Source organism: Eurosta solidaginis, chromosome 1 (assembly GCF_040869045.1).
Source record: "Eurosta solidaginis isolate ZX-2024a chromosome 1, ASM4086904v1, whole genome shotgun sequence".
In the NCBI taxonomy this organism is placed as follows: Eukaryota; Metazoa; Arthropoda; class Insecta; order Diptera; family Tephritidae; genus Eurosta; species Eurosta solidaginis.
Window position 1 is genome coordinate 326,859,727 of NC_090319.1, and position 17,100 is coordinate 326,876,826.

At 37.1% G+C, this 17,100-nt stretch overlaps 1 protein-coding gene across 1 annotated transcript in view; it reads left to right on the forward strand.

The window, feature by feature from the left end:
• Window positions 1-17,100, forward strand: part of LOC137240877 (aminopeptidase N) — a 309,531-nt gene that overhangs the window by 215,713 nt on the left and 76,718 nt on the right. The window contains 1 exon segment of the mRNA XM_067767799.1: window positions 13,071-13,358. Coding sequence (XP_067623900.1) covers window positions 13,071-13,358 — 288 coding nt within the window.

The window sequence follows — 17,100 nt, forward strand, 5'->3', positions numbered from 1 at the left end:
TCCATGGCATGGCTTTAAAATATATTACCTCAAACAAATCGGGACTATCATTCCTATAGTAATAGTATTAGTATATGAATTCCAATAGAAATCATTAACCCAATCGAATATCTCAAATACCAGTGCCTGCTGTAAGTGCCCATCAAGTTCTACTCTGTGCTAAGGGGCCAAATGTAATTTGTCAATCAAGCGAATGATTTTAGTATTTTCATTTTACATCACTTTCGCCTTTACATGTACCAACCTTTATTTAAATAAACAAAATCGATTTAAATATTCAATTAGATGCACTTAAAATGTAGAAATAAACACTGGCCTGACGTTTGGCACACGGCAATACCTACAATAGCCGTGTTTTTTAACACGCGCGTATACGTTTCGTTTGCGCGTGTTAAAAAACGCCTATCTTCGCTTAGATAATGCTTAGGAGACCCATCTAGCGGCTGTGGTAAAACAACTAGCTACAGCAACAGGGTGTACCGAAAAGCGGAGACGCAACGCTCTGATGGCCATAGGGTATAACATATAGCTGAATCAGTTGCGATGAATTGTGGACACACATATAATACATAGAATTAGTGTACAGGGTGAAACAAAGACACATATTTCAGTTACATCTGAGTATAATGCGTATTGAAATTTAGTAGGACAAAATTTATGCGCAGCAATTTCAGAGGTGTATTTATAGTTTGTCTCTTAGCAGTCAATATAAAGTTTAAGCGTAAACGGATATACGCGTGTTAAAAAACACGGCTAATAGCACAAATGAAATATGCGCAAATAAAGTTCGTTGAATTTAGTTATCTCAATGGGCTCATTATTCGTATATTAAGTTTATTTATATCTGTTTTTTATTGCACTAAAACAGAGAAGACAGTATAAAATAACACTTTTATAACTTTTTCAAAAATAATATTCATTGATAAATATCCTTGCTTAGAAGTAGTTCTCGATGATTAAAGATTTAAAAAAAATTGTTTCATACAATCAATCCAGTTTTGCAAAATTCTGTTTCTCTCTGTTTCAGTTTCCCAAGTTGCAACTGTATGTAAGTACCAACAACAAACAAATCATACAAATATTTCTTCTCATTAAGCACTTACAGCGTTAGACAACAGACGTGCTTGTTTTCGAGAAAATTAAATCTTTAATTACCCGCATTAAATAGGACAAATTGCTGTATGCGATAATCGTGTCAAATAATTTGAATTCATGTATTTATCCATGTTTGTATACTTACAAATTCACACTTACGTATTAATTAAATAAAAATTTGTTTACCTGTAGTAAACTTTTTAGTTGGTGTTAGATTGCGTTGTAGTTTTTCGTGGGCACATGTTCTAGAACACATAAATCAACGTCGGTAGATGGCCGGCTTTTGGCAACTCCACCACTTCATTACGCACCGTTTAATATGAGGTAACACAGCCACCGAACAGGAGATGAAATCTGTAAACAAGTATATAAATACAAAATATATAGATTACTGCTTGGCATCCTTCTCCCGCGGCATCAATTTATAGCGACCTAGGTAGGGCGCGCCAGAGGTACACGCGTCACAGCTTGCTATCTTTTGAGTGAAGCACCTACTCCGTATTGAGTACTCGTAGATTTTGATCGCCTTTTACGACCGTTGGTCTTAGATAGGACTTTCTTGTGGATGTATGTATTATATTCTGATACTTGTTAGGAAGGCAGGATTCCAGTCTAGATAAGTAATAGTTGGGCAGGGAACAAATTTTAGATTATGCCAGTGCGCCACGTGATTCATATCTCAGCTCACTTTCATCCTACATCCCGTTGTACTGCGGTGCTAGTTTATGTCAATCCTCATCCTGCCTATTCACTAGTAGAGATGACCCTGTTTTGATTTTGATCTTAATCTTCATCACTCGTCTGTTCTCCTCTCTATTTTTTTTTAAGTACCTTTCATCTTTTCTGACTCTTGTTTTTACTTATTCCTCACTATCTCTTAATTTTCTGTGTATATTCAATTTTCTCTCTTTCTGTTCTCCTTTTATCTCACCCTTTCGTCATAAACCTTTCTTTTTCAAATTATGCATCTCTTTCTCTATTTTTCGTCTCACCTTTTCTCTTCTCCTTCACCCTCTCCCTCTTCCTATTAATATTCCTTTTGTCCAACTCTTTCCACCTTTCCGCCTCCGTATTGCTACTCCTCTCTTTATCACTCTTCGCATTTTCTTCAACTTTCTCTGCATCTTTGTCTTCTTGTATTTCATATTCCTTTGCACATTTGTCGGCTCTCAAGCATTGATTTTAACTTTCCCTCTTACTCCCTTCTTGTTCTATCTCAAATATATCCCTACTAGAACAGAACTCCCTACGTATTACAAAATATTTCATCTCAAGTTTTCCAATTATTTGACTGTGGTACACACTACATACAAAATCTCAATTCTCCTTACTACTTTTTCACAAGTACACTGGTCAGCTGCACTGACTGGCAGGTGGCTCCATTCAAAAACTGCTCCTCATTTTTTGATAGCTTGGCTTACATTTTGCTATTGGCTCAACAGCACACTACAAGGGGTTGCCAGCACCTAACCGTGGTGAATCCTGTTTATTTATCAGGCGAAGCTATTGCGACGACAAGTTCCCCACTAAAAGTGGGGTTGGATGATCTTAAAGGTTCGACATCCGTTCAAATCGTGCCTTAATGGTGCTATTTTCCACAACGTACCAAATCAATACCAGGTAACGGACCATCAACAGTTATACAACTCTCCAAAACCTTCGGGGAGTCTCCTTATCGCTACATAAATAAGAAGAAAAGGTTTGACAGATTTGGTACTTCACAACGTTATTACGCACTGGTATGAAGCCAATATGGTGTGTATACTTTGCGAGAAGTATTTTTGCTTTATTTCGGAATGCTATCTTACGAAAGATCATCCCTACTAGTCACAATTAACAACGTCCCAAGTCTTTTGGCATTTTTGCTGATTTTAATATATATTAAGTACTCTCTGTGGATAAATCTGTCTTGTCTTATGCGTATATTTGGTTTTAATTTATTAGCTACCTGAACCAACTGCAATTCAGATGCGACTTCACCTGTCATTTCTTTCAGAATATAGCTGGCGAGTGGCTTTCGCTCTGTTGGAATATTTAGAGATTTCTTCACCTCCTTCATCTTCGAGTATACGTCCAGCTGCTGGAAACATTGGGAACGAAACTGCAATATCCCTTTAATGCTTCCAGAACTGTATTTGCCCAGTCCGGGACTCCTACCTCCATACTATAACCTTTTTATACTGTCTTACTCGTAAACTGCAGATCCTGATAAACCATTTCCGCGTATGTAGTTGTTGGTTTCATTATACCGACTTACGTTCACTAAAGCAATTTGACAATTTCCTACTGGGTTACATACATGACATTCACAAATCTCTCAACTGCACAAGAAATATCATTACATTGATCGCTCCTTTTACTTCAGTGAAGCGTTTTGTCTAGCAAATGCAAATAGTTATAGAAGAAAGCAACGCCAATGAAACAAAGAATATAGAAATGATCGTCACATAGACGAAACGCTGAAGTGACAATTACGACAATTTGCGTCATTGATTACAAATACATTACTCCCTTGGGAATAATTATGACATAAAAGTGTTTGAGACAATGTCATGTAAATAATACAAATAAAAACAAGTAAGGAAGGCTAAATTCGGGTGTAACCGAACATTACATACTCAGTTTAGAGCTGTGGAGACAAAATAAGGGAAAATAACCATGTAGTAAAAACAACGTAGGGTAACCCTGGAATGTGTTTGTATGACATGTGTATCAAATGGAAGGTATTAAAGAGTATTTTAAGAGAGAGTAGGCCATAGTTCTATAGATGGACGCCATTTACGGATATCGCCATAAAAGTGGACCAGGCCTGACTCTAGAATTTGTTTGTACGATATGGGTATCAAATGAAATGTGTTAATGATAATTTTAAAAGGGAGTGGGCCTAAGTTCTATAGGTGGACGCCTTTTCGAGATATCGCCATAAAAGTGGACCAGGGGTGACTCTAGAATGCGTTTGTACGATATGGGTATCAAAAGAAAGGTATTAATGAGTATTTTAAAAGGGAGTGGGCCTTAGTTCTATATGTGGACGCCTTTCGAGATATCTCCATAAAGGTGGGCCAGGGGTGACTCTAGAATTTTTTTGTACGATATGGGTATCAAATGAAAGGTGTTGTTCAGTATTTTAAAAGGGAGTGGGCCTTAGTTCTATAGGTGGACGCTTTATCGAGATATCGCCATAAAGGTGGGCCAGGGGTGACTCTAGAATTTTTTTGTACGATATGGGTATGAAAGGTGTTAATGAGTATTTTAAAAGGAAGTGGGCCTTAGTTCTATATGTGGACGCCTTTTCGAGATATTGCCATAAACGTGGACCAGGGGTGACTCTAGAATGTATTTGTACGATATGGGTATTAAATTAAAGGTATTAATGAGGGTTTTAAAAGGGAGTGGTGGTAGTTGTATATGTGAAGGCGTTTTCGAGATATCGAACAAAATGTGGACCAGGGTGACCCAGAACATCATCTGTCGGGTACCGCTAATTTATTTATATATGTAATACCGCGAACAGTATTCCTTCCAAGATTCCAAGGGCTTTTGATTTCGCCCTGCAAAACTTTTTCATTTTCTTCTACTTAATATGGTAGGTGTCACACCCATTTTACCAAGTTTTTTTCTAAAGTTATATTTTGTGTCAATAGACCAATCCAACTACCATGTTTCATCCCTTTTTTCGTATTTGGTATATAATAATGGCTTTTTTTTCATTTTTCGTAATATTCGATATCGAAAAAGTGGGCGTGGTCATAGTCGGATTTCGGCCATTTTTTACACCAATATAAAGTGAGTTCAGATAAGTACGTGAACTGAGTTTAGTAAAGATATATCGATTTTTGCTCAAGTTATCGTGTTAACCGCCGAGCGGAAGGACAGACGGTCGACCGTGTATAAAAACTGGGCGTGGCTTCAACCGATTTCGCCCTTTTTCACAGAAAACAGTTATCGTACTATAATCTAAGCCGCTACCAAATTTCACAAGGATTGGTCAATTTTTGTTCGACTTATGGCATTAAAAGTATCCTAAACAAATTAAATGAAAAAGGGCGGAGCCACTCCCATTTTGAAATTTTCTTTTATTTTTGTATTTTGTTGCACCATATCATTACTGGAGTTGAATGTTGACATAATTTACTAATATGCTGTAAAGATATTAACTTTTCTTTTAAAATTTGACTTAAAAAAAAAATTTTTTTTTAAAAGTGGGCGTGGTCGTTCTCCGATTTTGCTAATTTTTAACAATCATACATATAGTAATAGGAGTAACGTTCCTGCCAAATTTCATTATGATATCTTCAACTACTGCCAAATTACAGCTTGCAAAACTTCTAAATTACCTTCTTTTAAAAGTGGGCGGTGCCACGCCCATTGCCCAAAATTTTACTAGTTTTCTATTCTGCGTCATAAGTTCAACTCACCTACCAAGTTTCATCGCTTAGTCCGTATTTGGTAATGAATTATCGCACTTTTTCGATTTTTCGAAATTTTCGATATCGAAAAATTGGGCGTGGTTATAGTCCGATATCGTTCATTTTAAATAGCGATCTGAGATGAGTGCCCGGGAACCTACATACCAAATTTCATCAAGATACCTCAAAATTTACTCAAGTTATCGTGTTAACGGACAGACGGACGGACGGACGGACGGACATGGCTCAATCGAATTTTTTTTCGATACTGATGATTTTGATATATGGAAGTCTATATCTATCTCGATTCCTTTATACCTGTACAACCAACCGTTATCCAATCAAAGTTAATATACTCTGTGAGCTCTGCTCAACTGAGTATAAATATACACACAGTATACATCTGCTTATGGCATTTAAGTGACTGGATGTCGTCTCTTAGCAGATCGCATTACATCTGTAATGTTTAAAGGTACTTGAAAACCGTAAACAATATGTAACCAACATAACGCCACCAGTGACTCAATGTGCTGTGCAAATATGGTGTCAAATTATTAATGGTCTAGAATCAAACCACAAAACAGCTACAACTAAAATAAATATTTTTTTTTTTTTTTTCAAACACAAACAAGTTAAACCCAGTAGAGGTGATCATTCTGTGCGTGCAACTGGTGAGGACGTGTGAGAAAAAAGAAAATTCCATGGCGCGCCGCACTCGTATTAACCAATAATTGCGTTCACTGAAACTTAAGTAGATGGCATATGAGTCATAAGTGGAAGGAAAGAACCATGGCGTAATAGCCAACGCCCACTTGAGTATCAATTTTCTTCATGTTATAACATTCGCCAGAGTAACTAAACAATAAAAAGTGTAATTTAAAAGTTAAAAGAAAAATCAAAATTTCTGTAAAGTAAAAAATCGCCATCCATAAACACGTACGCCACAAAACGTAACAAGACACTGGAGGTGTATTGAAACAACAATTTATAAGGGTTCCGTGCAAATATTGTTTTTGGATTATCGAATACTTTTCTTTTAGTCCAAGCATTACAGGTTGTGAACCTTCTCAGCCCTAGCCACAGTAAGGCTTTAAGACATTTTCTTTAGCACTTGTTTCGACTGTTGCGACTTGCTTGAGTACAGGGATACCTCGTAGCATATGTATCTTAAAATTGGACCAGAGGCCGACCTATTCTAAAAAATCGTATTTATGGTACGATTTACTCGAAATTTGGTACAGGGGTACCTCCTTGACTAGCTTATTATTTGAGAAACTTTTCTTTCTGGAAAGTGGACCAAGTGCCAAACTTTTCCAGACAAAATCTTATTTGGCGATTTGCTTGAGGTTTGAAATTTATTGTTTAGGCTGCCTTTCCAGAAGGTTAGGTCTTCTTGTATATACATATATAAAAATAAATTCTAAATATGTTGGTAGTACGTTGGTATTATATAATTTTGTAGATGGTTTTAATTTTTTTGGTGAATTTGTTTTGTATGTTATTCCATGTTTGAGATATAAAGCAAAATGTGGAGCTGGATTGACCCTAGTATATGTTACTACGAATAAGTAATATACGGTACAGTCTATATTGTATTTCAATGTACTGCGCTGTACTGTAAATTAGTGTGGTGTACGGTACCATGCTATACTGTACTATACCAGAATGTGCTGCACTGTACAATAATTTACTGCACCTTAATATACTATAATCTACTGTACTGCTGTAATGAACCACATTGTGCTGTTCTGTATGCCAAATGCGAAATTTGCGATACAAATGCCGTATATCCGGATAACATGAGCTATCAAATCTTTCGAACATTTATTATCGCTAGAATCGATTGAAGTGATACGGATCAAGTTGCGTTGCAAACCGGCGACAGCGAATCGATGCCCCAAATAATTTCCAAATGGTATTGTATTGTATTAGGACTCCATTTCCTCTGTCAAACACGTCAGTACACGATCGTTGATACCAAATAGCTTATAATCGTTTGTAAAATCACCTTGGTAATATATAAGTTCTATCTAAAGCCTTTCCCATTTTAAGGATAATGGCATACCATTGCACAGCAACTCCACTGTGAGTTCCAATAATATTCAAAGCTAAGCATAACTAAATCGCTGCATCATGTCCTCACTTTTGAAATGATACATGCTACAAGATACAACTTCACAATTTTAATAGAACTTTTAAAGGATGTGAACAACCTTTTCTGAGCACCAGGAGTAACAACCGAAATTGTTTACTTCAAAACCACAATGAAGAGATGTGATCACAAACTTTTCGTCACATCGCTAATGCATAGGCTAACGTAGTTGCAATCATTTCAAAGAGAAGAGTAGGCACATACCCAACTCTTCTAGTCATCAATTATTGTCCACAAACTATAGGCATCTGCTTTGTCTTCATTAACTCAACAGATGTACTGCAGCATAAAAATTAATGGATGTGATTAACTTTTTCTTTGACCCTCCGCAAATTAATCATTTGAAAAACTAATGCACAGCTTAGAAAATGTAAAGAGGTCCTTGGTGACGGAGCTTCCAAGGAAAGCTTTATTGCCAACTTTTTTATCGTAGAGACCGCATAGTTCCAAAGAGAATACTTTGTTGTGAACTTGGACAGCTGAAAGGCCGCCTAGCACCGAAGGGAATGCTATGTTGTTAACTTCAGCGGAGAAGAGACGGCATAGCTACGTTGAGAATGCTTCATTGTCAGCTTCCCCAAAAGTGAACTTTTCTCGCATTTGAGGTGAGACCACAGCCCACGCGATGGGCCCACTAGGGGGACAGGAGGTGATGCCGGTATACAAGTGTCAATAATACAATATTAAAGACCGTGATTGGGTCGCGAAAGTCGAGTAATACGCCACTCATGCATTGGGCAAGCCATGGTATTATAATGGCCTTCTACGATCGGTATACCAACCGCGGGCATATTCTAAACCTTTATTCGCAGAGGTGCCTTGAATAACGTTAAAACGGGTTTACTGGCGTTAATTGTTCTGAAAATTCCAAAATTCCAAAATTCCAATTAATGTTCATGATGACATAAAGAGGTTTCACTGTACCTGTAAATAAATTGGTTTTTTTAAATTTTATTTTACTTTACTATTTGTTTATATTTTCTTTCTTGAAATATAATATAAGCATAGTGTGTTCTCCTTTTTAAAAATCGCCAGCCATAGTTTTAAACAATGTCACGTTCTATGTACAAAGACACTTTGTCATCATCTCAATTTCACCGGTGCGTGGTTAAATTACTCAGTTACATCCAATTATACTCAGGCACACTCACATAAACTCATTTACCATTCAAATAGTACTTCGATGAGTACACACCTAGTTTGCGCCGGCGCAGACGATTATCATATGAATGAGCATCTTTTTGTACTTTTTTCAGCACTTCAATTGTTGAATGTAAAGCCAAACTTTCGTTCTATAAACTGGCGTTTGCGAAGCTCGGTTTCTATAAATTTTTAATGACTTTTAGTTCAACCATCAGTTTTGCTTTTATATTATGGCATTTTGCTAGTTTACCACATTTGTTTCGTATTTATTTTTCCAAAAGCGGCGCGCGACTTGACTTTGAACTTGAACAATGAAAAATGTATGAAGAACTTTAAACACAAAAGCCGGCTTACAGGCTGGGGACGTTTGTGAATATATATGTAAGTTTGTATGTTTGTATGTCTTGTAGCGCGATTAAAAGGTTAGCTGTAGTAATAAGCCAATGACGCGTTGAGTATTTGCGATGGGCTGGCCACTTTTAGTTCGATCGATTGTTTTATGGTTTCTTTGCAGTCAATTACTTTGATGCGGCTTAACACTTGTGTAAGCATACATCGATTTGTATATATATAGAATACCTGCACATTTAATTGTCTTTCGAGCGGCAGCACGACAAAATATTCATTTGAAATTTAAGGCCAATTTTGTTTTTCTGATGATTTTGTACTAAAATTAAAAATTTCATGAGTTCGTTTAACTAAGAATTCTGCACATGATTTTAATAATTTCGGCATTCATTATAGTTATTAGTTTATAGATTGCTAATTCGCATGCTTCTCTGGTAGGTTTCCAAATTTTAGCCATTTTGCTCACACTTGAAAAAGGTTTTGCAATATAATTTATTGAAGTCAACTTCAATTATTTGCTTAATTGAATGTAAGGTAGGGAGAAAGTTGCTTACCTTGGACAGTCCTCTTGAAATAAGTTCTTCATTATTATCATCACTAAGCTTGTGTGGCCTGAATGGGACGCGAGACGTACAAGAAGTCTCCTTCTTCTTGGAAGGGGGGACATACCTTTGGTGGTTGGACTTACAACCGGCCACATAGCAATCGGGAAGCATGCACAACGGCTGGGTGCTCCTTATAATGATCACTGGAGGAGCTGCAAAAACGAATAGGAGATAGAAACAGCCAAGCATTTTCTGTGCGACTGTCCTGCGCTCTGGCGCAAGAGGAAGAAATCTCTGGGATCTCCCTTCTTTGACGATCTTTGTGATCTGGCTAAGTTGGAATCTAAGAAATTCCTGACATTTGCTTAATCGACCTGTTGGTTTGAGTAGGGAAGAGATCCACGTGGTATCACAATGGGACCTTTTGGGCCTAAGTCCACTGGTGCTGGCACCGGTTACCACTTTAACCTAACCTAACCATCATCATTATATGGCGCTTGACCACTTAAAAGATTTTACCAGTTGCTTAGAAAGTTCCGCCAGTTATGTCTGCTTCGAATCTGATGGTACCACCAAAGAATAACAAGCCTTCCTTGACCTCTTTTTCAAAACTGGGTCGAGGTCTCCCCTTGCTTCTGCTTCCAAATTTCAATAGGAATACTTTCCGGAACGCAGCTTTTTTTTACCATTCGTATACCATGACCTACTCAATGAAGTCTTTGGTCCATCTCATTTTCTTTCTACACCGTCCACGACCACGAACAAAACATTAGGCCAGATCTGATAAGATAATGAAAGGCTTGATTTTTCTCGCCGAGTGAAGACTTAACTGCCATTATTTTCTCAGCGACGTTGCTGCTGAGGCGGTGGTACTTTCTTTGACGATATCACCTCCTGGGCTCGTTCAAACCAATGCCAGAAATTGTACGTTCTTGTAATAGATAGTCCCTGATCGGCTTCATCCTTTTTCTAGAATTATCTTCTCCAGTATTAGATCAAAGAAAACCTTTTCTAAAGCCTCAGATCGTTTTGAATTTTTTTGAGAAGTCCTTCCCAGTCCTTGCAGAGAAGACGAATCGTATATTGGGCAAGCCATGTTTAATTACCTTTCTATTCCAAGCCATGAAGATGCTCATGCCCTTCTTAAGAATTCTGATACATCCTCGTGGTCAGGTAACATAAGTTGACTGATGGAGAATGCAACTTGAAGATGTCCGGAGAAAGCGAAATTCGATTACTGTCTCCATACGTACTCTGCCACTTTTCTAAGCTCTTCTCCAGGGATTTCTTACTTTAAGATAATTGTCTCGCTTCAGTTTGGGTAAAACGTGTTACGTGACAACACCAGGAAGCCTGCTAAGCATGTGATGCAGTTTCACTAATGACAAATTGATGTGGTTTCACAGTGGGTTTACATTTAGTACATTTGTTAAAAACGAGCTAAATGCTAACTTTCCACCGAAAAGAGAGTACTGTTTTTGCCGGTTTAATTAACTCTGTTCGTCCCGAATCTATGTAGAGAATGGATTTAAGCGGCTCCCTATATATATTTCTCTATCTTTCGGTTCACGTCTGTCCTTAAGGACTGCCTCGTTCAATCAGCGCCACAGTTAGATATTGCTTCCCTATGTCACGTATCCTCTTGTAGATAACGCCTCTCTTTGGCTTACCACCTGCTTCCACATCCGTTTTTGTCACATCGTCACCATTTCCTACCTCATTCTTGCTTCCAGAATTCAAGACATTGGGTTTTCTTTAACCGACAGCTTTCAACTCAAATGTGTTATCAATGCCGCTAGCCTACTTCACGGCTGTGAGAGTTTCTCGCGTTAACGTTTTTGTAATCGAACTGTCTTACGACATCATTCCATGTGCTCAATCTACCGGCCAAGCGCGGGACAGTTTTTTTTGTTGTTCAGTATTGTGAGAGGGCTCTCGAACTTTCTCTTTCGTATCCTTCTCAAATCTTCTTCTCGCTCTCACCGCGCTCATTAAGTTTGTGCTACTTTTGCACTGCACGTCTGACTATTCGCTTGTAGCGATATCATCTTTCCTGCCTTGCAACCCTATTCTCCCCATATCTCCTCTTTTTTATTGTGAATATTTGTGTGATCCATCTTGGTCGACAAGGCCAGATGGCAGTCTTATGTTACCAAAGAAGAAAAAAAAACCGACCGCAAAAACAGCCACTGTTATTTTTTATATTCCGCATAACACCCTAGAATAGGAGATTTGGCAGTTCATACTCACTGACATTCTGCCGTCCTCATATGAGGCGCAAAAGCATAGAATCAAGCCATTAAAAAATTCAGGCACATGGAGTTCGGCTAAGCCATCACACAATCGACAAGGTACCTAGCAAGGTAGGGTTACGATCCCCAGATGTTTGTCTTTGTAGCTCAGCCAAGCTAGAACGGTGAGACAGATATGGAATAAATTCAACACACATATAGTCAGTTGTCTGGAGGGATCTATAATTTTTTGCAATATTGAAATTATATGCCGCCCAGAATAAATAATATTTTATTATATTTAAGTATGAGGATACTGACTTGTAGGCAATGGCACCCCTCCTCTAGAGGGCAGCTTTTATAACTCTGGGTATACTTGAGTATAACAAATGATATTTCAGCTAATTAATTTAGCTTAACTAATTTGGAAGTTTTGACAGTGCCACCCTTCTTGCTATCCCATCCATCCGCTTCTGCGGAAGAAGTAGTAGCACCCATGTCAACGCCTCTCTGGGAACAGTGTTTTTACATTGTTACACCTTTGATTCTGTTTGGGGCTAGACCACTCTTGGAAAAAAGTTATTTAAATGGTTAGTATTTTGATCTTATTTTACCTAGAACAAGTAAGTTTCGGTAGATCTAGCTATTTAGGAAAATGTGGTGCCACGCTCGTCTGGGAACGTTTTTTTATTCGTTTTACATCTCAGTCTATTTCACCTAGACTAAATCTATTTCATATATAAGAATGTCTAATATGTGAGAAGATCGGGAACTAACCCGTTTCGGAAAGTGTATAGCTCTATCGCCGCCACCTCCCTTTCCCTCCTCTCCTGGGAACAGTTGTAACTTGGAGTATATTCAGCCTAGATAAAAAATACATATTAGTATAAGCTTCAATTTTTTCTAAGACCGTAATTAAATTATAATATTTTAATTATAATATGACCTTTTGTATTTGATCCAGCTGTTGTGTTTATTTAAGCTTCAATGTAAGTCTTCTACTATACTTTCCTCTACTAAGCTCCTACTTACAAACTTCTAAACGCAACGTTTCTTATATAGTAGTTACTAACCTTTCTTATACATAAATTTTCGGCAATCATAATAGAAATTCGTTTATTCTTCTTCATCTCCATACTATTTACAGCTATCATAAATTCTAAAACTCATTCGGCTAAATTTCAAAATTCACTCCCAACAAAACAAACTTCATCATCTGTCACAACAAAAAAATTGCAACATTCACAACAACAACAACAGCCGACAATGACAAATTCATCTGGCACATCGGAATCATCAAATTCGTTAAATCGTAATCGTATTTCAATGATTTGGCAAAATATTGTTGAAAAAATTCGAAATTTCGATTATGATCGTGTGCGAAATTTAAAGGCACATTTTCATATTGAATACGTAACAAAGGATAAATTTATGGGTATGTGTGTAATTGGCAAATATTTTTTTTTTGTGTAAATTTTGTTGGTTTCAATAACACGCTTATATTAGTTTCATTTGTATGTTTGTATGTATTGAAAACACTTTTATTTATACATATGAATCTATTTATATATAGAACGAGTAGCTGTATGTTGTTACGTAATGACGCCTAACATATCGGAATAATGCAAAACTGAGCATGCTTATGTAGTTTCCCCCGCGGAAATCCCTAGACATACTTTTATCTCGCTAGGTGGGTAGAGTCTTGAGATATAGGCCAAAACGTGGAACCGGGTAACCCTAGCATGTGTTTGTACAATATGGTTATCAAGTGAAAGCTGCTGATGAGAACTTTAAAACGGGTTACCCCTAGGTGACTAGCGTCGCGATATATAGGCCAAAACGTGGACCCGAATACCCATAGAATGTGTATATATAAATATGGATATTGTGGCGAATGTTGACATCAACAGGCTGTTAGTAAATAATCACAACACAACAAATACCATGCACTGTGAATATAACCATTGATTGTTGTGTGTTATTAAATAATAAAGATAAAGATACAGTAAGCAGCCAAACTTATGTACATGCACACACATAACCAGCAGCTCGAAGTGAAGAGTTATCTCACGCATACAGATGTAGTCATCTGCCGAAATTCTTACTCAAACATACACACGCATATAACAAAATTACCAAGCAGGAGATACAACAGTTCTAGAAGGTGAAACGTTTAGACCTTTGGAGAAATATGCGGTCGAAGCAACAGAGGGTATAAAAGCAGCGCAAGCTGAGTAATAACTAATCAGTTTTGATTTAAACACGCTATTGGTTGTGAAGTACTATTCCCAAAGTAAACTAAATAAAGACCAGTTTGCAATACTGAATCTTGGAGTGATTTATTCAACAGTTTGGCGATTCGAACGAAAAATATCGATAGCAAAATCAATCAAATTGCAATAAAAGATATCATCTGATATTATTTAAAGAAAACTGTTCTGGACAATTTTAAGAAACATTTCGGTTATTGATATAAGGGGTGCCAGCCAGTCAAAGCTGCTAACTCCATTCGACAAAACGGACTACCTTCCAAATTTCAAAATGTTTAGAAAATGAATCAAATTAGCATATTTTCATGTTACTTAATGTACTTAGCAGTTTTTATTTGTCAGAGTTTTAAGCAATCTGGAACCAGGGGAAATCCTCCTCTCCATAAGTGTTAAAAAGTATTTTTGAGTTAAAAGGGAAGGTAGCAGCTTTCGCCCCCGAGCCGAAGATAAATCATATTTTTATTATGGAGCTTTGAACCGAACCGAATTTATTTTTAAAATTGGAAACTCAAAAACCACCCAAAAATGGTTCGGTTCGGTTCAAAATAAAATTTCACCAAATAAGTTCAAAAAATAATAAATCTCCCACTTTTCCTTGACGTTTTTTCTGTTAGAATGTGAAATTATAGTTTTTCTTGTTGGGTTAGGTTACCAGAAGTTTTCTCGACGACCAAACTAAAAGATCATATCAGAAACCAGGAATTGTGCTTTAAAAAACTACATCCTCTTGTCAAATACTGTGTCACTCTGAGAGCTGGATCCTTAGACCGACGGGTGCAGGACACGGGCACAGAACGCGCGCTATCGTTTTCTCCTGCAACCTGCACTCCTTTCGATTGCTATCACTGATATGCCCTCATTTGAAATCATGGAACGCTAGGTAGTGTCCAGTTAGAACACCCACATGAGCCTTCAGTTCCCTATTTTCGTTTATCGCACTCAATCTGATTAGGACGTCTACGGTACAAACTTCGAGGTACATGCCTGTTGTATGCATGTATGTATATCCCGAAGCGCCCGATCCTGCAGAATTCTAATTTTTGAGACATTTGTCACTTATAAGCTTGGTTCATAATCAATATACCCTACACTGCAACGAACTCCTGAATTCGTATTATCATAACAGCCCCCGTTCCGAAGTAATCTTCCAGCAATTTCTATATAATTAATATAATCAGATTATCGCCCATTAATTAACCCCAGGCAATTTCATCTTAAATCAAAAAACAAACTCAATCCCAAGATAGTTTAAGTAATAGTGATTTCGAACTTGTTAGACAGTTCAAACGTATCCAGGAAACGGATCATAAACCAATAAAAGTTTTGTCAAAGTGGTTCGAACCACTGAACCGCACCGCTTCGATTTTTTAGACGGTTTGCAGCACTAATCAAACCCTTGACTTGGATTGGAACCAAGATAAACAAATCGTAAATCTAAAGTCTGCTTTGATTATTGCTCATTATCGATAGAATCACAAGTCCCCTACATAGCTTACCACAACGACCAAGTTGATGCATATCTCTATACTCCAAAATTTTAAATCTAATGCAAACCGAAAATCCTTCGGGTAACAACACCAATTAAAGATAAAAAAGACCTACCAGACCACTAAAAGTAAACATAAAACATTTATATTAAAAAGGTATTCAATCAACTAATTTTTTTTATTTTATACTTGGTTATTGTTTTGTGGTGATTTTTTGATTTACTTTGAAATCACACATGTGTTCTGAAGACAGTGCCATTTACGTGTCTTTGTCATTTAGATTTACGAGTTTAGTTTTTTAGCTTTGGACTATGGACTATGTTGTGGTTGTTTTTACATATGGCTGGAATGTGCCCTACCAAACCCACCCAGCCACAATTTGTTGCATGAAACACATTTCTTTGGAAAAATTGTTGTTGCGGTTGTGGTTTATGTTATTCATTGGTGGCATAAGGTATTTATGTACATACATACATACATATGTAGGTATGTGAGTAAATGCAATTGCACAATATCAAAGCAACATCAATCCAGTAGCTGATGGAGACAACATAAAAGGAATGTCCAATGTCGGAAGTTGAGTAAAAGCTTTGAAAGGTCAAAAAAAACAAAAAGAAATAAAATGTTAATGGATGCAGCATCCAATGCAGCTGTGGTCTAAATTAAATTTTAAAATTAGTGTTTAAGTAAGCGATTCCAAGAGAAAGCTACATTAGAGTGGTCCTTAATTTAGCAGGGCACTATTTCAATTGGTTCTCTATCCTGAGAAACTATTTCAGTATTTTTATCAATTTTTTTTTAAGAATATTTAGACGTGGCTACCGAGGATTAAGTTTAGTATGGTGCAAGGTCCTTTTACGGCACCATTTACTATTTTACCTTTTTGTCCCACAATAACTTAGAAAATCAGTGAGTTTATAAGCAGATCTTTTCGAAACCCTACATTAAAATTAATGTCCTCTTTTTTCCTTTGACCCGTATCTTGACTTGCGTGATCGAGATACACGTTTCGTAAAATTGCTTATTTGGTAACGTGTCATAGGTAAACGCATACATGGTATTGTAATTTGGTACTGTCAGATCAGTTAACGTTCTCAAAAAGTTGTGAAAATCAATAAAAATTATTAGATAGCAAGAAAGTTTTCGAGTACTTTACAATTTTTTTTTAAAGATTGTCCTTCTTTAATCTCATATCGTCTATCGGCACGAGTCCAACTCCTATTCCCACCCTGAATAGACAATCCATGGAGGTTAGAAAATACTTTACTATGGACTGAGCCTATTTAACAAAAAACAATCGGCATAAAAGGCATACCACTCGTGATGAAAGTTCACCACAGTAGCAATACCTCCAGATAGAGCTCCTATCCAAATACCTGTGAAGCAGAACGGCCACATTGCCACAGCCAGACAACGGCTC